At 34.7% G+C, this 22,099-nt stretch overlaps 3 protein-coding genes across 3 annotated transcripts; 1 reads left to right on the top strand and 2 right to left on the bottom strand.

The window, feature by feature from the left end:
* Positions 1-632: 632 nt before the first annotated feature.
* LOC112522413 (putative proline-rich receptor-like protein kinase PERK11) lies at positions 633-4,585 on the top strand. The gene is made up of 10 exons (XM_025131511.1): positions 633-978; positions 1,093-1,166; positions 1,395-1,513; positions 1,640-1,755; positions 2,254-2,808; positions 2,982-3,230; positions 3,321-3,484; positions 3,570-3,797; positions 3,874-4,023; positions 4,105-4,585. The coding sequence occupies exons 1-10, from the start codon at positions 807-809 to the stop codon at positions 4,363-4,365; spliced, it is 2,088 nt and encodes a 695-aa protein (XP_024987279.1). The 5' UTR covers positions 633-806; the 3' UTR covers positions 4,366-4,585.
* A 257-nt stretch (positions 4,586-4,842) lies between these two features.
* LOC112522893 (WD-40 repeat-containing protein MSI2-like) lies at positions 4,843-7,320 on the bottom strand. The gene is made up of 6 exons (XM_025132221.1): positions 6,982-7,320; positions 6,008-6,331; positions 5,771-5,914; positions 5,432-5,556; positions 5,242-5,337; positions 4,843-5,160 (listed from the first exon to the last, which is right to left on the bottom strand). The coding sequence occupies exons 1-6, from the start codon at positions 7,291-7,293 to the stop codon at positions 4,959-4,961; spliced, it is 1,203 nt and encodes a 400-aa protein (XP_024987989.1). The 5' UTR covers positions 7,294-7,320; the 3' UTR covers positions 4,843-4,958.
* Positions 7,321-18,304: 10,984 nt separating this feature from the next.
* LOC112523103 (heavy metal-associated isoprenylated plant protein 26-like) lies at positions 18,305-20,346 on the bottom strand. The gene is made up of 2 exons (XM_025132547.1): positions 20,235-20,346; positions 18,305-18,848 (listed from the first exon to the last, which is right to left on the bottom strand). Exons 1-2 carry the CDS (start codon positions 20,316-20,318, stop codon positions 18,465-18,467), a joined length of 468 nt encoding a protein of 155 aa, XP_024988315.1. The 5' UTR covers positions 20,319-20,346; the 3' UTR covers positions 18,305-18,464.
* Positions 20,347-22,099: the final 1,753 nt, after the last annotated feature.

Here is a 22,099-nt window from a genome sequence, read left to right as displayed (position 1 = left end):
GAAAAAATAAAAAATAAAAAATAAAAAATAAATTTCTTTTACTCTTTTCTTCATGTACACGTCAATCTTGATAAGTAAAAATTAAATTTCTCCGACACCTCTCAAATTTAATGTCATCCTGAAACTGGTGAAAAAATTTAATCGATCCCACCATTTTTCGCGGGAAATCTTTCACGTCCGCCGACGCTTTCTTCAATTCTGAGACACCTCTCCTTTTCGAGCGCTCTGTTTTTTAATCAGAAAACCCATTTGATTTGACCAATTTTTTGGATCAAATTTATAATAAACAAACCTAATCGAGATTTCGTTTTTTAATAAATATTTTTGATAGTTGGAGTAGGTGGGTTCGACTGGTTTTGGGGGCAACTTCATCAAATTTCGATTAAAGATGGAGTTGCATCACAAATCGTTCATGATTTTGGGTGCGTTTTCTTGTCTGCTCTTTTTGTTGTTTTCCCATTCCACATTCTTTATTTGATTTCTCCTTTTGTGGGTAGGTTTTTTCTTTGATTTTTGAATTTTTACAGGTGGGGTTTCTTTGACAATATTTTATTACTTTTTGTAATTTAGCAAAATCCCACGGATTTTGTGATCTTTATAATCCCTTTTTCTTTTAATTCCAATTTGCAGATAAAAGCTTCTATTCTATAGGGAGGCTGTATTTGTTCTTCTGGTTGTTTTTAGTGGCTGTTTTGCCAGCGGCTCTGCAAATTTAGTGACAGAATTAGAAAATGTTGAAGAATTTGCAGAGTTTTGATTGAGAAAAAAAAAACAGGAAATTAAACAAAAGAAGAAAAAGAAACACAATGACACTTGAGGCTGTGGATCACAATCATAATCATCAAGGTGTTGAAACGAAGAATGTTTTGGTGGGAATTCGATTTGATGAATGCGGAAGAGAGCTTCTTGATTGGGCTATCGTCAAAGTTGCAGATGCAGGGGATCGTGTAATCGCCATTAACGTTTGTCGAAATTCAGGTCTGGGTTTCCTTTTCTTGAAATTGATGGCGATTCTTGTTAATGGGTACGTATCGAATGTTTATAAAATTACGTCTAATCAACTTTAGAATATTCAATTCCAATGTTTTTCAGATTCTGTATCAAAGTACAAGACTTTGTTGGATGATTATTTGGCTGATTATGAAGGCCTTTGTGATCACAAACAGGTATTGTTTTCCAAGATTTCTTTCAACCATTAAAGATCACTCATTTCTGACCACGTGATGTGTGTCAAATTGGTGCACCAAGATGGTCTTGTTCATATCACCTTCAAAGGTCATAAAGATACAAAAGATTGAAGTTTTTAAACCCAGAGGGTTTGGTGCATTGGTTCGGTTTTAATTGAATTGGGGATGGAAAAAAGATTGAATTCTTGAACATGGGGTGGGTTTCAGGTGGACATCACAGGGCAGGTTTTGAGAGGGAATTCAGTAAGGAAAGTTTTGGTTAGAGAAGCCAAGTTTTATTCTGCAGCAGCTGTCATTGTTGGGGTTAGCAAGATCAAGGCTTTTGGGTATGTGGATCTTTGACCACCTTTTCCAACCTTTTAAACAAAACACTAATTCTGTTTCAAGATAACAAGTCTTTCCATTTGAAATTCAAAGAAAAAGATCCAGATTTGAGTTTAACTTTTGTACAGGGGTTGGCTCTCGATTGCTAAATACTGTGCGAAGAAACTACCTTTAGCTACTGAAGTGTTGGCTCTCCACAATGGGAAAGTCGTTTTCAAGAGGTTTTCTAATGGCCAACTTTCAGGTACATCACTTAAGAATTAAATGCAATCATGTTAGGCATGTGGTTTGGTTCATGTTACAATCTGATGATTCTAATGTTGCAACTTTTGTGGGGTTGGGGATGGTGTGCAAGAAAAAGACACAATAATTACACACAAAAGTTTTCAATGAATGATGATAACCAGTAGAGAATAAAAACTCATGTGCTTAACCCTAAAGCAAATATCATGTGAAAATGTGATCTTTTAAGGACTCTGATGTAGATTGGTAAACAAGGATAGAGAAATCCCGAGTACCCAGTTGCGTTGATGGGGTTTGCTCATCTGATGTAGGGCTCAATTACTGAAAAGACGGAAGTCTTTGTGTACATCATGTTTCTTTTCACTTGTGACCCAAATCTATGGCCATCCCCATGTTACCATTCATATGTTACGTTGGTATTATTTTATCCATTTTATGGCATCTCTAGATTATATGTGGCATTAAATACCAGATCTCAATATCTAGTTTCCTTTAAAAGGTTCAATGAGAGATCCAAGGCCAAGTTTCTACTTAATTGGGAACTCACATTTGAAAGACACCCGCTCGGAGTTTTGTGAGTCTGAGGCATCCGATATGGGGAGACACAGTTCTGAAGGGGTTCAAAGTTTCAAAGACGAAGATTTAAGCCCTTTTGAAATGCGAAAGAAGGCACTGAGCTCAGTTTCTGTGGTATTGGAGGACTTTGCACATCAAAGACCAGGCTGGCCTCTACTCCGAGCAAATAGTGCGTTAACCCCATCAGCAATGGAAGCTAGAAAAATGTCGGTAGTCAAGTGGGTAATGAACCTGCCAAACAGGTCCTCACCCGGAACTCCTACAACCCCTTCATCTAGTAGCGAAATTAGCCCAAAGAGCTCGGGATCCGACTATAGATCTGAATACAGCATATTCACAAACACAAGCAATGAGAGTAACACACCTAAGAGCCACGAGTTGCCTGAAATATTGAATCTTTTACTCAAAACTAACCCGTCTCGCTGCCAATGGATTGGGTTTGATCTACTGAGAGCCTCAACTTCTCACTTTGCAACAGGTATTTACACATTCTGAAGTCGGGTTTTTTTTTTGTTGCATCTTCTAAAAGTTGAACCTTTTTTGTTACGTATTGCTACTGAGTTTCTTGATTCTGAGTGCATATTCCAAGAAACCAAAAAAACTGATCTCGGAATGATTTTGATATTTTCTAAAACCTCATCTTCTTGGCAGAGAATCTGATTGGCAAAGGTGGTTGTCATCGTGTATATAAAGGGGTACTTCCTGATGGAAAAATGGTGGCCGTCAAGATCAGGAAGTCATCAAGAGAAGCATGGAAAGATTACATCCTAGAAATCGACATTATGACTTCACTAGATCACAAGAACATCACACCTCTTTTAGGGATATGCGTGGAGGACGATAACTTGATTTCTGTTTACGATCTAGTGCCTAGAGGAAATCTAGAAGACAATATTCATGGCAAGTCTCCTTGAAAAAGAGAAACACTACTGTTCTTCATAAATTGAATCTAAAACTTGTAGTTTTTTGCTGTTTATTTTCTGTATTCAGGTTTAACGAAGGATAAATCAGTTTTGTCATGGGAAGTAAGATTGAATGTAGCTACCGGAGTTGCTGAAGCTTTAAACTATTTGCATAAGGAATGTCCTAGGCCAGTAATTCATCGTGATATCAAGTCATCCAACATTCTTCTGTCGGACGAATTCGAACCACAGGTTTGTGCCTAGGTTTTACCACACGACCTAGTAATGCTTTCTGGAATCCGACCCGTAATTTCGTTTCTTGAAATCTTGTTTGCAGCTATCGGATTTTGGGCTTGCAATATGGGGACCCTCAACTTTGCCGTTCCTGAGTCACAGCGATGTAGTTGGAACATTTGGCTATCTTGCTCCGGAGTACTTTATGTACGGGAAAGTTAGTGAAAAAATTGATGTCTACTCTTTCGGCGTGGTTCTCCTGGAACTCTTGACAAGAAAAAGACCAATCAGTACAGATCCCATTAAAGGCGAAGATAGTTTGGTGATGTGGGTAAGAATGAATCTTTCTTGAAATCAATCTTGTAAATCAAGATTTTGTTTTTAATGATATGGAGTTGTATATATAGGCAAAACCGAAGCTAGAAAAGGGTGATCTAGCGAGCATAATGGATGTGGATTTGGACAAAGAAGTTGACAAAGATGAAATAGTTAGAATGGGTCTGGCAGCAATGCTTTGTTTGACACGTTCAGCTAGAAAACGTCCTACCATGGCCCAGGTTGGTAATTCTAGAACATCTGGTTTTCACAGCTTCTAGAAATTTCATGACTGACCGACCGAACCGACAATGTGTCTTCAGGTTTTAAGAATCTTACGAGGGGAGCATGATTTGGCAACTGAAAATGGTTTGGATGATAATAAGGAGGAGGATGAGGATGATGATGACGACGACGATGAAGTTTATCCAGAATCGAACGCAGAGTCTCATATGAGTCTGGCGTTTCTTGATGTTGAGGAGAAGCTGACATCGTTTGGTAGTGTGGATATAAACCAACATGCTCGACTTTCCTTAGAAGGATACTTGAGGGGAAGGTGGAGTCGAACTTCAAGCTTAGATTAGCTTTCCATCTCTTTTTCCTTCAAGTTTCTGTAAATAGTGATGATGTACAGTTCAAGGGAGAGGATACATACAACCCAATAATATATCAATACTGGGATGTAAACTTGAGGATGAATTTTCTAGTGATTTGATTTGAGAATGGCATCACAATGACAATGTAGTCGATGCTTTGATTTTGATAGCCACCCATCTTCTTCCAATAAAGAAAACGTTTACGATTGGAATCCTTTTCTTTCACAATCCAAGGATGTTTATGGTAGATTCGTTCTATCACATCCAGATGGGATATACTTATTAGTTTGGTTGTTTAGCGGACGAGTCTTTTTGAACCTCATGTGTTCCATGCAGATATGTATCATAACTCAAACAGAAAAGGCCGGTTACGAGCAAAAGGACCGGACTTTTCTGCTTGTTGGACCGCACGGGCCTTTGAAGGCAGCTTTATCTCTATAAGTAGTAGTTGCTGCAAGTCAATCATCCAAAAAAACACATGCATATGCAAGCAGAAGCATAGAAACCGAACACATGTTTGATTATGATACAACATTAATAGCCTCATACATGGTTCCTAACGGAGAAGCATTTTCAGCTGTTTAAATGTCATCGTCTTCATTATAGATAGTTTCAGCCATTTGCCATACTTGCAGAGCATTGTCTTCAGCCACACTAGATATCACCCATGGTTCGTTCTCGTTCCATGAAAAGTCTGATATCTTTGCTTTATGACCACCATGAGAGAACAACAGTTCTGGAGGTCCATCTTCAGTTTCTCCTTCCAGTTGCTCATCTCCGATCCTGTGTCAGATATAAACACCAACCATATTTAGATGCTAAATTGTTATCATCCAAAATAATCTAATTCACTTCTTTTAATACCTGTTTAGGTCCCAAACCATCAACCTTCTGTCATCTCCAGACGACGCTATCACAGTTTCATGCTTTGGGTTCCACTCTACTTGAAACACCTCCTCCCTGTCAAAACCACAGTTGACTTATCTTCTTCTCATTTCTTTTTTCTTTAAATGTAACCAAGAAAGCCAAAATGAATTAAGATTAAGATGCATACGTGTGACTACTCAAAACATGCAGAGGTGATGTTAATTTTCTCATGTCAAATAGACCAACTGTGGTATCTGAAGATGCTGTAGCCAAAACCCACTCGTTGTGTGGATTGAAAGATAAATAATTCACCTGGAACACAAGAAAAGAGACAATATTAGTAACCGAATATGAAGATGCTGTATCTAGATCCCGCTTGTTCTTTCTTCTGTAAGATTACTCTTTGTGATAAGAAAGTCACAGATTCAGGCCATATATACAGTTCATTTGCAAAATGGTTATAATTTACCAACACAAAGTGGAACTAGAAAAAGACTATTAGACAACAATTAAAAAAAAACATAACCTCTTTCTCATGAACTACAACAGATTGTTCATGTTTATTTGTGCGCAAGTCCCAAATCATTAGTTTGCAATCATCCCCAACTGATCCAAATAAACTATCATTCTTCAGATGCCATGATACATCTCCAACCACACTCCCATGATCCTGCACCGACATTTATAATTACTTCTTTAGCTGAAAGATAACACAGTAATAAACCATATATCTATTATAAGTAAAGGAAGATACTAAAAATACCTCATAAATGTATTTTGCATCAAGAACTTTATCCACAGGCATTGCAGACACATCCCACAAGCATATTTTGCAATCATTAGATCCACTCAAGAGATACCCTTCTCTAAAAGGGCTCCATGACAGCCCATAACCTTCTTTCTCATGACCCCTCAATCTCATGTCAGGTTCACAGTAATCTCCTTCATGATTTGAGAGCTGCTTCATGGAGTCGAATAGATACACTTCAGAAGAACTAGTCTTTGCAGCAATAATAGACGGATTCTGTGGCATACATCGTGCCCGGTTCACCTCCCCATCAACATGTATTTTCTGGATTATCTCTACCTACAAGTAATGACAAAATAATGGCATATCAAACATCATTCAAAATCACATGGTACCTATGAACAGAAAACAAGCCAAGCAACCAGCAAAACAAAGAACAATGCAATCATCATCCAAATACGAAAGTGTGTACAATGTCGAACTGTAGAAGCAGCAAAAACAAGGAAATTTATAATCATTACTTAAATTCCCAGGTCTTCTAATTTCCATCTTCATTCTTTGCTGAAGTTTTTACAAGTTCAACATATAAGATCAAGTTAGTAAGTTAGCCTTCTACCCGACCAAAACTGGTGCTCCATCCTTGGATGAACACTCTAACAAATCATAATTTGCTAACTATCCGACCTGTAACAACAACCAATTTCTATGTGATATTTAGCATTTCCTACTGTACTTACACGCATAGACACAAAAGTAAGAAGAGTAATTTCGCCAAAAGAGTCTTTCTGAGTCTATAAAAATACAAATCTCTCGATTCTCAAAATATTTCAATGATTGGTTTTTATTCTCAAATTTATGTGTCTACAGACTAATAATTTACTTATTTCACAGCTCAAGGAACGAAAATTTGTTTAGAACTATAAAAGCAACAGGTCGCATGACAGTGCCGATTCGTGTAAAAATGGCATAAAAGCAATTCAGAGACTGACCTTAGGGATATGGGGGTCTTGGATATTTGTATTCATAGAAGATGAAGGATTAACCGGCAAGTGGACTTCTGCGACGAGGAGGAAGTTCGGATTCTCATCGGAGGTATGAGTACCTAGAATCAATTTGTGAACAGCAAAAGAGGCGTCTTGATACGAAGAGGGCAGTGATGGGAGCCACTGGACGGTGAGAGACGGCCAATCAAGGGAGTGAGAGATGATGAGATCGTACAAAAATGGAGTATTCTTCTTCCATACACCGAATTCCTCCTCCAGTTGGTAGTCATCGCCGCCGCTATCTTCCTCCGTCCTCATTCGCTAAATTGAGTTTCCCGCGTAGATCTGGAGGAGCCGCAACCCGCAACCGCAAGCATTATATGCAAAGTGAAATGGGCTAAACTTTAAAGGCCCATTAGCTACTCTTTATGGGCTGGACCGGCCCATATCTTCTTTTCCAATTTTATTGTTTGGTTTTTGTTAACATTTAGGTGGCGTTTGTTTTTTAAGAGGTGCTGAAGTCTGAAGTCTGAATTCACTTTTGAATTTTAAGAGGTGGTGCTGAAGTCTGAAATCTGAATCAGTCAGACTGTTTGTTTTTACGTCTGAAATCTGAATCAATTCATTTCAATTAAATTTAACTGAAATATCCAATCATTTAAACGAAATTGGTGTTCAAACGATCCAAGCTCACAATGGAAATCAGAAGTGGAATCACTGTTAACATCATGAACTTGATTATGATCGTTTCCAATGCCTAATGTTTTTCCATTTCCAATRAAGGAAAARGGAAGATTGAAGAACCCTAGCTGCTAAGGAACTGAAAGCCCTTGTTTACGCTTGGTTGGTTTAAATACCCATAAATGGTTTGGATTTCTGAAGATGGAGATGGAAAAACATTAGGCATCTCGCAACACTGCCCTAAAATTGACTCGTAATCGAATCCTTCCAATGGCAACCCTAACAACGACCTCCCCGTCGTCCTCTCCAACGCCTGCCGTCGAATCGAAGCAGCCCCAAGGCAGTCCCCAAGCTTCGATTCCGAAGGATTGAACGAAATCGATGCCGAAAAACCCTAGGAGGGAGATGAAGGAGGAGGCAGTGCATCCGATGCTTTAGGAACCGGAGACGGTGATCGATCGACGATACCGACACCAGAGTGGAGAAAGGGTGGGAGGTGGTGCCGGAGTGGTGGCGGGTGGAGGTGGGGTTTAGGGAGAGAAATGGAGGTGGTGGAGGAGGGGAGCGGGGAGGAGAGGGAGAGGAACATGGCGGAGGGTAGGCGAGAGCTTGAGGCGACGCGATTAAGAGGTTTTCAGACTGCATTTTACCTCTAAATAATTCAGATGAAATCAGATGTTTTAAGCACTTAATTTAAAAAAAAAAACAAACGCACTTAATCCCTCAATGTCTGACCGATTCAGACATAAGAGGCAATTAAGTGCTTTTTTTTGAAAAACAAACAGCACCTTATACTCAATCTCAGAAAACCTCAACCAAATTTCTTATTTTGAATTAAAAAACAATCACATTTTCTTATTTTGAATAGTTTAGTTTTTAAAACTTTTTTTAAACAAAAAAAATATTAAATTTTCTCATTTTAAATGATTAAGGTTATGAATTTTTCTTTTTAAATAAGTAAATCATCGAACTTTTTTAAAATTTGTTACCTAAATTTTTTAACCCAAAAAGCTATTTGAAAACGGCTATAAGGGTTTTAGAGTAAAAAAAACCTTAAATCAATCTTACCATTCCTAACCCTACGTCATTCAAACCCCTGTCTCCTCATCGTCGTTTGCTCTCTATTATCGTTCATCATCGTTGTTAGCTCCTACCATCGATCTCACTCTTTTTTATTGTTTTTTGTTTTGTTGATTCTCCACTTTTTTTATATTTCGATATATGGTCCATTAAATTGTTGTAAAGAGGGGGAATTGAAACAGAACAGACAGATCAAAAGGATGAATATTGATGGCAAGGGCTAACAACGGTAGTGGACGGTAGAAAAAACATATAATGATGGGGCGTCAAGGAGTGGCGAGGGGGAGTGATGTTGTTGTGTGCGAAGATTTTGAATGGTGTATGTTTTGAAAACGGTAGGATTGATTTATGTTTTTTTTTAACTTTAAAATATTGTTAGTCGGTTACATGTAACTTTTGGGTTAAAAGGATACAGTTGATCAATTTTTGGAAATTCGATGGTTTATTTAGTTAAAAAAACTGTTTAGGGACTTAACATTCAAGATGAAAAAGTTTAATTGTTTTTTCATTCAAAATATAGTTTAGGAACTTAATCATTCAAAATGAGCAAGTTTAATGGTTTTTCATTAAAAAAAATTTAGGAACTAAACCATTCAAAATGAAAAAAGTTGGTTGGGTTTTTTTAAACTTATCCGCCTTCAGAATACAAGTTATCTTTGTGAGACATGACAAACCAAAAACGAAGGGACGTTTATTTGTGACTTAATTGGTTGAAAGCATGAAGTGTTTGTTCAATTTGTCATATTTTGCTATTCGTTTATTATTAGAATATTAAACTGACGACCTAATTTTTAGCCATTTACCGTGTCTTTTGTTACTTGTTTATTGTTATATAATAAGTTGGCGACATAATTTTTGGCCATTTAGAATGTCTTTTTTATTTAAACTCTGATCAATTATACAACCCCTAACCCCTAATGTTATTGACGCCTTACTGCTCCTTTCCCTCACTAAACATATCATTGTTGGTGCTCCTCACATCCCCCCGACCCTTTACTCGTCCAACCACCACTGTTGCACCCTCGCTTGTTGTTGATCAGAGATGACATGTTGCTAAATCGAAATATAATTACAAGTTCTCTGTGGACTTTGGGTTGGTTAAATATGAATTTTAACCTCCGTTATTTCAAAATGAGTTCAATAAGTTCTCAATTGATCAAAAATATTAAAGGAACAACCAAAGGTAAATGATGTGGCATAATAAGGTTTGAGAATTTACCAATTCTTGGATTGTGGTGCTAAGTTCACTATTCTACATTGATAGAAAGAAAGAAAAAAGTTCACAATTTTATGAGTATATAAGGAGAAGATGTAATTGAAATTTAAATATTTTGGGTTGTTTAAATATAAATTTTAGCCTTCGTTTTTTTCAAAACGAGTTCAAATTTTTCTCAAATATTGGATTGTGGTGATGATGATATCATCTACATAGACATGAAGGTATTGGGGTTGCTTGTGATGATGATATCATCTCCATTGACAAGAAGGTAAGTAGTGGTGGTTTTGGTGCGAGGAATGAATAGGGAGAAGTCGGCCACATAATTTTTAAAATCGGAGGTAAGAAGGAAATAACGTAGTTCTCTGTACTATGTTTGTGGTGCTTGTTTAAGACCACATAGGGCTTTGTGTAATTTACATACATAGTTTGGATGTTAGGCATCAAGGTATCCAGGCGGTTGGGTCATGTAAACATTGGTGAGAGTGCCTTGAAGAAAGCATCGTTGATGTCTAATTGTCGAAGAGACCATGCTTGACTTACTACAAGACATAAAATGAGACGAACAGTAGCCGGGTAAACAACCGGACTAAAGATTTCAGTATAGTCCAAACGACTTCGTTGGTGAAAACCTTTGGCTACTAGGCGGTCTTTGTGGCATTCAATAGTTCCATCGGGTTTGTATTTGGTTCTAAAGATCCATTTACACCCAATAACATTTTGTGAGCATGTTGGTGATACCAAGTCCCATGTCTTGTTATTAAGGAGAACATCAAACTCGACATCCATTGCTTGGCACCAAATAGGAATTTGAAGTTCTTGGGAAATGGTTTTTGGTTCGATGATGGTGTCATGAACTTGAGCATGAAGGTTCATTTTGTTTATGGGTTTTCTTATGTTGTTAAGTGAACGAGTGCTGATAGTTCTTCGAGGTGCTGGGAAGCTAATTATGATTGTGGAAGGGAGGGAGAAGAGTTAGGAGATGGAGATATTGGGTTGGGAGTCGTATTGGCATGGGTAGGTAGAGGGTAAGGAGTGGTATTAAGATGAGGAGTATTAGCATTGGGTGTAGTTGACATAGGATTGCTTAGAATAGAGATGGTGAGAGGACACCATTCATCAAGGGAGGGAGATGATGTGTTTTCAGAATTTAGTTTTGAGAAGGGAAATTCATTTTCCACAAAGTGGACATGGTGAGAGGTGAAGGTTTTTCTAGATTGAGGATTTAGACAATAATAAGCACTTTGACTTGGGGAGTATCCAACAAATATATATATATATATATATATATATATATATATATAGGGGAGCGTTCAAATAAAAACCACCTAATTTGTACAAACCGTACAAACTTCATTCAACTAATCATAATTTTTTATTTTGTTCATTTTTTTGTAATTATGAGAGGTTGATTAATTATTTTTATTGTGGATGATGTTAATCATGGATATTATCATCTTCATTATTTTAATTTTAGAGAAATACATGAAACAGTTTCATTAATTTTAGAGAAATACATGAAACAGTTTCATTAAGTAGTATATGAAACAATTTCATAACCATATATGAAACAAATTTATCAAAAAAAGTATTATATGAAACAATTTCACAAGATTAAACAATTTCATGAAATTTTTTTCATAAGATTAAACAATGAAATCGACGAATGAGAGTTGTTTTTACGGTTTTTACAAATTAGATTGGTTTTCATTTGATCGCTCCTCTCTCTCTCTCTCTCTCTCTCTATATATATATATATATGTGGTCGAGATTGTGGTTCTAGTTTGTGTTTGTTGTATGGGTGTAACCATGGATAACAAAGACAACCAAAACTTCTTAGTTTTAAGTAGTTGGGAGGTTTGGCAAATAGTTAAGTATGGTGAAGAATTTGGTAGGGTTGGAATGGGAAGACAATTTATTAAGTTGATTGTGGTCGTGGAAGCATAAGACCAATAAGTAAGAGCATAAAGGCATGAGTAAGTAATGAGAGTATAGTTTCAACAATATGTTGATGTCGGCGTTCAGAGTAGCCGTTATGTTTCGGGGTATGAGGTGGTGTGGTGTGGGGAAGCGTGTTATGCTATTAATGGATAGGAATTTTGAGGGACTCATATTCACTACCATTCTCGGAGTAAAAGGGATACAAAGGGATGTTGAAAGTATTTTTTGACCAATGATTTATATCAGAGAAAAATGTATTGTGTGTCTGATTTTTGTTATAGAGGGTAAAACCATATGTATTTTGAATAATGATCTACAAATATCAGGTAGTATTTGTAGCCATCACTAGATAGGATGGGAGAGGTCCAGAGGTCCGAAAATACACATTCTAGAGGTGCGTTTGAGGATATAGAAGAGGTGGAAAATGGTAGTTTGTGACTTTCATTGCAAGCGCATGAATTACAACTAAATTTTCAAGACTAGGAATACAAAGATTACAAGTAGAACTTAGAAATTTAAGAACTTTAATAGATGGGTGGCCGAGGTGGTGGTGCCAATCTTGTGGAGATGCTTTATGCTTGCGAAAACGGAAGGAATGGTTGGTTGTAATCCTTACACACCCGCTCTAATTGGACCCTGGAGAAGAGAGGCCCGAGTTTTGAGATCCTTCACACAAAAGGAATGTGGTAAGAATTCAATAGACACCTTATTATCCATACATAATTTAGAGATATAGATGATTTTTTGAGAGATTGAATGAACATATAGAACACTACATAGAGAGAATCGATTGGATGAAGTAGGAAGGGAAGAGAACTCTTATTAGATATTTTTAAACATGCCCCATCACCAATTATTAACTCCTATGTTCCATCGTAAGGGTGTGGAGAGAAAGGTTCTATAGATCATGAGTGATGTGGTGAGATGTGCCATTGTCAAGAAGCCATGAAGACGTGGTAGGTTGTTGCGTAGTAACTGCATGAGCTTGAGGGCATGGATGATAGAGTGGTGGAGGAGGGTTGATGTTGGGGAATTGTTTGGTAAAAACAAGACATTGAATGACAACATGTCCTTTGTCACGACACCACTGGCATTTTCCCAAGAATGGTTGAGGTTGTCGGGATTATGTGGGAACTTTAGTATGTGTGGGCAGAATACCAGGAGCAGCAGACCAAGGAGGGCGATTTTGGCAGCTTTGGCAGCAGGTGTAAGTAGCAAATGCACCGGTAAGGAGGTCAATAGTTGATGAGGTTTTTTGAAGAGAGAGTTATTTGTTGATTAGTTTCTCATGAAGTTCTTCAAAAGATATGGTACTTTCCCTTCCATTGACGGCATTGATGACAAAGTTGTAGGATGGATCAAGACCAGCAAGGACACGATCAATGAGGCCCTCATGGTCAATAGGCTTGCCAAGGGCGGCGAGATGATCCGGACATGCCTTGAGGGACTGTATGTAGTCAGTTATAGAGTGGTTTCCTTTGGTTATTTGTGAAGTTGGTCTTTGAGTTATTTTATGTGGCCACGGCTAGGTTTTGCATAGGTTTGGGCAATGATGTACCACATATCTTCAGTGGTAGTGGCTTGTGAGACAAGAGTAACAAGAGAATGAGAGAGTGTACTGCTGAGGGCACCGAAGAGTAGTTTATCTTTTCGAACCCATGTTTGGTACGCTGGGTTAGGAGTTTCAACGTTGTTGACAAGAATAGTTTTTAGTGGGGAAGACTTTGAGCCATCAATGAAAGTTTGGAGATCATGGCCGATGAAAATAGCCTCAATTTGTATTTTCCAAGAGATGTAATTTGTTGGTGTAAGTTTAATGCAGTCGGTGATGTTGATAGATGTGAAAGGTTTAGTGGGTTCAAGAGAATTGGGGAATGAGAGAGGAGTTGCTTTAGTTTGCCATTTGGAATGCAAGGGAAAAAACATGGGTTGGAAGAGGAAGGAAAAAGAAATACAGGTCTAAGAATTAAAGCTTTGATTCCATATAGAGGATTTATGGAGGAAGTTCTTATTTATACTATCTTATTAAACAAATTTAGCAAAAGTCTTAAAGTCTTAAAATACTAAATGACCAATATACTCTTTTCACTTTTTCACCCCTTCCTCTCCTCACATACACTCACCCCCTCACATTCAACATTCAACGGATTTTTTTTAAAATTATAATTTTAAATTTACATTTTATATCCCTATAATTAGTTGATTAATTACTTTATGTCCTTTACTTTTAAATGTTTCATTTTAAACATTTATCAAATTAACATACATAATCGTATATCAATTAAAACATGTTTAAAAAATACATTTTTATTTTAACAAGTTATACCATTATAATCGTCTCGTTAATACCTTCGAAATGAGTCCAATATTGAATAGTTTTTGACTTAATTATATTATTATATATTATATACTGTGAAAAATATTTTTAATGTTTACGATTTATACTTTTATAGTTATTTATTTATATATATGTTATACATTTTAGGGTTAGGCTGTCCAAATTGCACTGTATAATATGTTCTGAATTAATATGTTCTTGGGTTTTTATGAAATATATATATACATGTACTAATTCAACCATAATCTGAGTTTCTGGACAAGAAAGAAGGTAAGCAGTTGAAATTTCATTCTAAAACCCATCTTTTTTGGTCTTTTCATGGCTTATGATTTGTCAAATTTGTAGTTTTCGTTATTGGTTTTGAGTGTTTATCTTAAAACTCAAGTTTCTWGGTTCTTTACTCTTGGTGTAAATCGAACACATTTGTGGAGTCGTTTAAATATGTTGGATTTTAAATATATTGGATTTTAAACTGTCATACAATTTTTTTCATATATAGTCTGTAATTGGAACCATAACTTTTATTTATTTAAATTGTATTAATATGTAAAGACCAAGTGTAACCTATATCATCGTTAAATCTTATCTTATAAAACCAGTGGAACTTCAAAATCGTTAAAATTCATGGCTCCCGCCACATTGTGCAGGTACACAACTAGTTATTAACAAAAGATGAAGTATTTATATACATTTCTTGATACTAATTTTAGAAGAGAATAACCTATTCTAGGATAGTATTACAATCATACAAAAAGATACAAGAATCACTAAGAATTGAGGATTGTGATTCACCGTTGATGATGGTGATTTTGTATTGATGATGGTGATTGTAAGTTGATCTTATCACTTCCATCATCTAAGCTTCAACCTTTGTTGTCCAAGATGACACTCAAGAATATCTATTCTTAGAGTGGATCCTGAGGGGGAGTATTAGAATCTAATAGACGAAAAAGCAAAATCGTCTTATCTATATTAGATAAGTCTTAGGTGACGTTTGTTTTTTTAAGAGGTGCTTAAGTCTGAAGTCTGAATTCACTTCTGAATTTTAAGAGGTGGTGCTGAAGTCTGAAATCTGAATCAGTCAGACTATTTGTTTTTATGTCTGAAATCTGAAATCTGAAATCTGAATCATTGAAATCTAGGCTTTCTTTGCAAGCAATGGAAGCTCTAAAAGCAATTAAGAGATTTTAAGTGAAAATGTTACCTCTAAATAATTCAGACATAATCAGAGCTTTTAAGCTTTTAATTGAAAAAAAAAAACAAACACACTTAATACCCTAAGGTCTGACCGATTCAGACATAAGAGGGTATTAAGTGTTCTTTAGGTAAAAACAAACAGAGCCTTACTCTTGTTGAGTATTGTTAGTTTGGTAATTATAGTTTGTTAGTTGTTAACCAAACCATGGTTAGGTCTATAGTGTTAGTTGGTAGCTACATGAATAGTTTCGAGTGAGTTGAGTAATGACTTAAAATGAAAATATCCCAAATACTCTCTCTCTTAAAATCCACCAATAAAAATTTGTTGAAATCATTATGTGAAATGCCGACATAGTTATTCTCATATATGAGTTAAAAATGATTACCGTATGCGTCCAAACAAATTTCCGTAGGACTATATTTTGATTGAAAATTAAAAAGGTATATAGTATCATAAACGTTAAAACGTAATGATGTTTGTCATGTGATGAACATATGAAACAAATTGAGACCACAAATAAGATGTAGAGCTCAAATATATTTTCATCCTTTCACATTTATATTTTTTTAATCAAATCTTTACAAGATATCACAACCCAACATTAAAAAGGGTGGATCTGACTATCATTCAATTGTCTCATTAAATAGAAAACGATTTATGGACCTTAAAAAGATACACGTACCTTGAAATGTTCTAAAATCAATCTTATAACAAAAATCGAAAATGGCTGAAATTGTTTAAAATCATTGGACTAATGTCTCTTTTGCAAATATTTTCCATAAAGAAAAGCAGCAGAGAGAAAAGTCGAATCTGTAATCTTTCTAGATAAAAAGTAGTAATAAGCCAATTAATCTGAACATAAATTATAAAAAATAATTTGAATCCACAACTGCAAACAGTAGTTGGTGAGTTGCAATCTTGGGATGAAGACATGTTTTGCTTTGATCCACACAAATTTGGCAAAAAATTCCTTAATCCCACCAAAGGGTGTGGTCCCCTTAACATATAAGTCACACACACCCCATCTTTCAACTCAAAGGAGAAGATATTTTTTGTCTTGAAAAAGACAAAGGATGGTTGTCAGCATGTACCTTTTCAAATTTGTATTTTGTTAGGGTTTTTCTTGCTTAATTTTGGTTTAATCAACTTAATAATTAGCTTAATTGTTTAATTTGGCTTAATCTCACAAGCTCAGTCATAAACCTAACAAACAATGCGAAACAAAGTACATGTTATCTACTGTTTAAAACGGAAAAAAAAAACATCTGAAAACGAAATGTAATCATAAACAAAATAAGATAACATCAAATTAACGTGGTTTCAATATCAGTATGATCATGTATGTCCACATAAAACTAAACAAAGAGTATAAAAAATGTTACTTCACTTATAAATATCGATCAAACCTCACTGTTGGATGAACAAAGTCTTGCTCTAACTACCCAAATATGCTCTCAAGAGCGTATCTTTAATGTGTGTTAAAGTGGTATCTAATTCGAGTAACGATACTACCACCCATCTTCCAGAGGATTTATCTAGAAAATAATTATTCATTTCTCCCTAAAAGATTTCTCTAACCAAAAAAATTCTAGAAAATACCTTGGGAGATAATGTGTGTTCTTTTACCTAATTTTGAAGTAATTGATTGAAAGTTATTGCGTTGGATTGGATAAGTCATTGTGTATACATATACGTTATCTTGGTATAAATGAGTTTTAGTAGAAACAATGAATACATACAAATTACAAACCTTAAATTAGTTAAAAGTGTTCAACTTATACGAACTAAAAGACGAACGAACGCATCCACATAAAGAACTCTGCTCATGGAAACCAGAATTATATATACATATATATATATATATATATATAGAGAGAGAGAGAGAGAGAGATGAGCGATCAAATGCAAACCACCCAATTTGTACAAACTGTGCAAACTACACTCATCCGTCAATTTCATTGTTTAATCTTATGAAATTTTTTCATGAAATTGTTTAATCTTGTGAAATTGTTTCATATAATACTTTTTTTGATGAAATTGTTTCATATGTGGTTATAAAATTGTTTCATATAATACGTAATGAAATTTTAATGAAACTATTTCATGTATTTTTATAAAATTAAAATAATGAAGATGATAATATCAATGATTAACACCCTCCACAATAAAAATGATTAATCAACCTCTCATAATTACAAAAAAATGAACAAAATAAAAAATTATGATTGGTTGAATGAGGTTTGTACGGTTTGTACAAATAATGTGGTTAAGATATTATTATCTTCATTATTTTAATTCTAGAGAAATACATGAAACAGTTTCATTAAAATTTCATTAAGTATTATATGAAACAATTTCATAACCATATATGAAACAACTTCATCAAAAAAAAAAATATTAAATGAAACAATTTCACAAGATTAAACAATTTCATAAGATTAAACAATAAAATCGACGGATGAAGGTGGTTTGTACAAATTGGATGGTTTGTATTTGATCGCTCACACACACACACACACACACACATATATATATATATATATATAGATAGATAGATATGAACGATCAAATGCAAAATCATCCAATTTATTAGATATATGTTTCTTATCTTACTATATATATATATATATATATATATATATATTGTAGTAACTTAAAAAAGTGCAGATATATCACATAAATGTAACAATGATTTTAGATCTTATTTAAATAAATTAATTCAAATTTTCAAAAAGAAAAACAAAAGCAAACCTTTTGTCTGTATTTAGGATAATTTATGCAAATTAAACCAAATGTATCAAATACCAGAAGTAGAATATAAAAAAATAAGTAACATAAATAACCTCTAATCATATCATATGTTCACACACCCAAATTGCACAACATCTAAATAAGCATTTGACCAAAATTTCCAAAAACAAGATATAGAGTTTGTGAGCTATTTTTAATACCAAAACCACAATGAACAAAAAGTAATAAGCAAATTATACGCTTAGTAGCAAAAGCCTTAGTATCCACATATGCCACAGTAGTCCTCACATGATGGCACATGCACCAGTGTTTTCATCGCTAAAAGTCGTGGTGTACCGAACCTCGGTTGAGGTGGCTCGTGTCAAGTGGCTCATGGATGGGTCTTGGTTGTAGCGCACGTAACCGGCTGGAGCCTTCCTGTCATAAACACCTTGAGCATAAGGATGTTGCACGACATCGTATGGTACATAGGGCCATAACTCTACCTTCTTGCCTGTTCGATAAGCCACACGAGACACAACCTTGTGGGGTTCCACGTACCCTGTAACTATTAACTTATGTAGCTTTGGTTCAATGGTCACTGATGTCACTCCTTTCATTCCTTCCACTGATCTCCTCACCTTCCTCTCACATCCCTCGCAATCGATCTTCACTTTAATCTCAACCGTCTATGTTATCACGTTATAGAAAAAAACCCAACATTAGAAATTTCCCAAGACATCATGGGTATATATCATTGATTGCAAAACCTAGTACTGGATGAGTTGTTGCTCTTAATAAACTTACCACATTTTCATACAATATATTTGATTAGATATTTTCCTAACCCTGTTCAATCTTTAATTTTTAAGTAATCAAACCTTAAAATTTAACCCGGAGGATTAGCTCACTAACAATAAAGCTTCGACATTTGGTCCAACGTCACTGAGGATTTTTCTACCTGTTCTTCAAAGCCCTATGAGAGTATTTGAGGTGTGTGACAGTAAAGTCGTTTACCAAAAAAAACCTTGTATTGACATCCAATATGAAACCTCTATCTAAAAAAATATTTAATAGAAAATTTTAATTGTTATTAAACGAAGGGATAAATCCTTTGAAAATGAACAAACGCTCGATCAAGATTAAACTTTACTCAAAAAAACAAAAATAACATCTTGACATCTGTTTTAAATCCAAATCCATATACGCGACAAAACATAGTTATACATATTGCCAAGGCCCATCATTCTTTGATGTGTCCAAATGTCTTAAATACGATGTTGAATTTATCTACATATAAAACCTTAAATATCTACATCTTTGGTTTCTTAATTCATAGTTTCTTCTTTTTCATTTTATATATATATATATATATATATATATATATGGGATCATGATCATGTGAGACAAGACTGTTTTCGTGAGACACGATTTTTATACTTGAAACTTCACAGCAAAACACTGTGAAGGTAACTTTCACAGTGTTTTTGCTGTGAAGATTCGACTTTTTTTTACCTTCACAACATTTTGTTGTGAAGTTTCAAGTGTAAAAATCGTGTCTCAAAAACAATTTTGTCTCACATGAACCCAACTCTCTTTCTCTCTTATGGTTGAAGGGGCTACTTTATATGAAAATATCTAGAGGTTCGTTGGGAGCACTGTACTACCCCAAACACATCATTAAAGTGTCTTCAATAATTCTGACTTTTGAAACAACATCATTTAATTTATAATATGATTATATATAACATTATGCTTCCTATATATTACCACCTCAACTCCTCTTTATAATCATTTCATAGTTCAGAAAACTTTATAATTTCATAAAATTAAACAACTTGAGCAATCGAACATGTTAGATAAATGATATAAGATTAATTTTAACATCCAAGTCTGCGCTTTTGTGTTCCTTTTTCTACTCGTTTTTTTAGCCAAATCATTGCAAAAAGAAAAAAGACATCTCAAAATTAATAAATAAAAGCAGACTTTTACAAGATGATTTCATAATCATAAAACTTCACGGAATCACTGGATCCAAATCCGAAAACGAAACAGTATAAGTAGTAAGAATTAACCTGCAGTTGTTTGCGTTTGTTGTATTTTCTGTTACTTCCACTTGAACAATCGAACATGTTTGATAGATGATCCAAAGCTCCCATTCTAGATTTTCTTTTTGGTTTCCAAGTACAAAGTAATGCTTCTGAAAATTCACCCTCAACATATATAATGGTAATAGTTTCATATTGCCCCCTTCTACTTTTCTTCACTCGACTTTTGTAAGCCATAAACTTTGAAAAGTTTGCACTTAAGACCCTCGGGTTTAAGAATCCTTTCCATTATGTGTGTTGATTTACATTCGTTAGTTTCTTTGTTACGAGGTTTTCCAAGTGTAAATATATTCACTTTGTTTAAAAAATAATACAACAATGAATAGTAATTGAGAATCTTTTTGGTATTTCATTAAGTGGTTAGTTATATTATCAGATGAATATAATAATGATTGAGTATTTTATCCGATAAAAAGTATTGTAAATATCAAGAATCTTACCAGATAATGTAAGTGGGGTGGTGACTATTACTTAATAAGCGCTTAGTATTGTGAATGTAATTTTTTTTTTGAAGGTTTTGATTTTTGATTATCCATTTTGGAGACTCCATTGGGAACGTTCTTTTCGGTTATTAGCCTTGGTATATGAACCCTAAGTACATCAAAAAATTGAACATATATATATATATATATATATTATAAAATTAAATATTTCTATATCAACTACAAAATTTGTTTTAATTTTTATTTAGTGTTATTTGTTTTTCTCAATGAATATAACAAACTTTTAAAATTTTCTATTTGATATCCATTTAATCGATAACATGTTCTTTTGTAATATATATTTGTTGATGGGAATCCCATATATTTGTGAAAGATTTCATAAGGACGAGTTTATGTTGAAGTGGATGATAAACTTGATATTAATGTCACCATATGTTACAAAAACAAGAAATGTTTAAAATTTTGTTTGTTATACCAAATCGAAAATCTTGAAATTTTCTCATGTTTGTTGAGGAAAAAAAAAACTGAATAAAAATTAAAACATGTCATATTTTAAGACGTTATGCTATTAGTATCTACTCAAGAGATGATCATATTTGCAATGAAGCATGCAAGTTTGATAAATCCGGCCCTCACAACCATTCAATTAACATTAATGCTTCATAAATGTTATTAAGCAGACAATGAGTTGATTAAATCTATTTTTCTATCAGGACTTTTGGATCAAACTTTACACCACTAGAAAACAGAATATCAACGATGGTTATTAGCAACAAAAAAATATCACAAATCAGCGACGGATAGGTCAAAAAAACCATTTCCCTTGGAGATCCCTCGCTGATTAGGGACATATTAGCGATGGAACTGGTCTTTGGCTTATCCGACGTTGATCTGCGAGGAATGGGCCGAAAATCAGTTCAGTTATCGTGTAAGTTTCTAAAACCATTACTTTGATTTATAGATACGTTTGATAGATTTAAAGTAATATATTGTAATAACCATAATAATGTTATTAGTTTGGGTTGTCATTGTTGGGCAGACGTTAGACTAAGTAGATAGGTTGAGAATCTGACTATCATTGATAATTAGAATACTTTAATTGTTAAAAACATGCATTGTATATGTTCATCTACAGTCGTTATTCTATTGAAATTTCTACATATATAATCTCACCCATTTTTGTTTTGGTGAACCATAGGAGAGATTTCAATCGTGTAGGGATGAGTCATAGTCTAGTACCGAAACACCTCCCTCTGAAGAAGGCCCGTCTTTTTGGTTTTGGAACCTCCCAAGATCCCTCTTATATTATGGCTGGTAGATGTAGCAGTAGCACCGAGAGATCAAACGATATTGGATCAACAACGGAGGTATGCTAGTTATATTGTTATA

Source organism: Cynara cardunculus (genome assembly GCF_001531365.2).
Source record: "Cynara cardunculus var. scolymus isolate 2C chromosome LG 12, CcrdV1, whole genome shotgun sequence".
Lineage (NCBI taxonomy): Eukaryota > Viridiplantae > Streptophyta > Magnoliopsida > Asterales > Asteraceae > Cynara > Cynara cardunculus.
This window is presented reverse-complemented; position numbering and strand designations above follow the sequence as displayed.

What these genes read in the sequence shown, in the direction of transcription:
- LOC112522893 (XM_025132221.1), bottom strand. Translation starts at nt 7,293, where the DNA reads ATGAGGACGGAGGAAGATAGCGGCGGCGATGACTACCAACTGGAGGAG. An exon ending in ATGCAAAATACATTTATGAG is followed by an intron (nt 5,915 to 6,007) that starts GTATTTTTAGTA and finishes ATGTCGGTGCAG; the next exon opens with GATCATGGGAGTGTGGTTGG. An exon ending in CATGTTTTGAGTAGTCACAC is followed by an intron (nt 5,338 to 5,431) that starts GTATGCATCTTA and finishes TGGTTTTGACAG; the next exon opens with GGAGGAGGTGTTTCAAGTAG.
- LOC112523103 (XM_025132547.1), bottom strand. Translation starts at nt 20,318, where the DNA reads ATGGGAGCTTTGGATCATCTATCAAACATGTTCGATTGTTCAAGTGGA. An exon ending in ACAAACGCAAACAACTGCAG is followed by an intron (nt 18,849 to 20,234) that starts GTTAATTCTTAC and finishes GTGATAACATAG; the next exon opens with ACGGTTGAGATTAAAGTGAA.
- LOC112522413 (XM_025131511.1), top strand. Translation starts at nt 807, where the DNA reads ATGACACTTGAGGCTGTGGATCACAATCATAATCATCAAGGTGTTGAA. An exon ending in TCTAGAAGACAATATTCATG is followed by an intron (nt 3,231 to 3,320) that starts GCAAGTCTCCTT and finishes TTCTGTATTCAG; the next exon opens with GTTTAACGAAGGATAAATCA. An exon ending in AAGATAGTTTGGTGATGTGG is followed by an intron (nt 3,798 to 3,873) that starts GTAAGAATGAAT and finishes TTGTATATATAG; the next exon opens with GCAAAACCGAAGCTAGAAAA.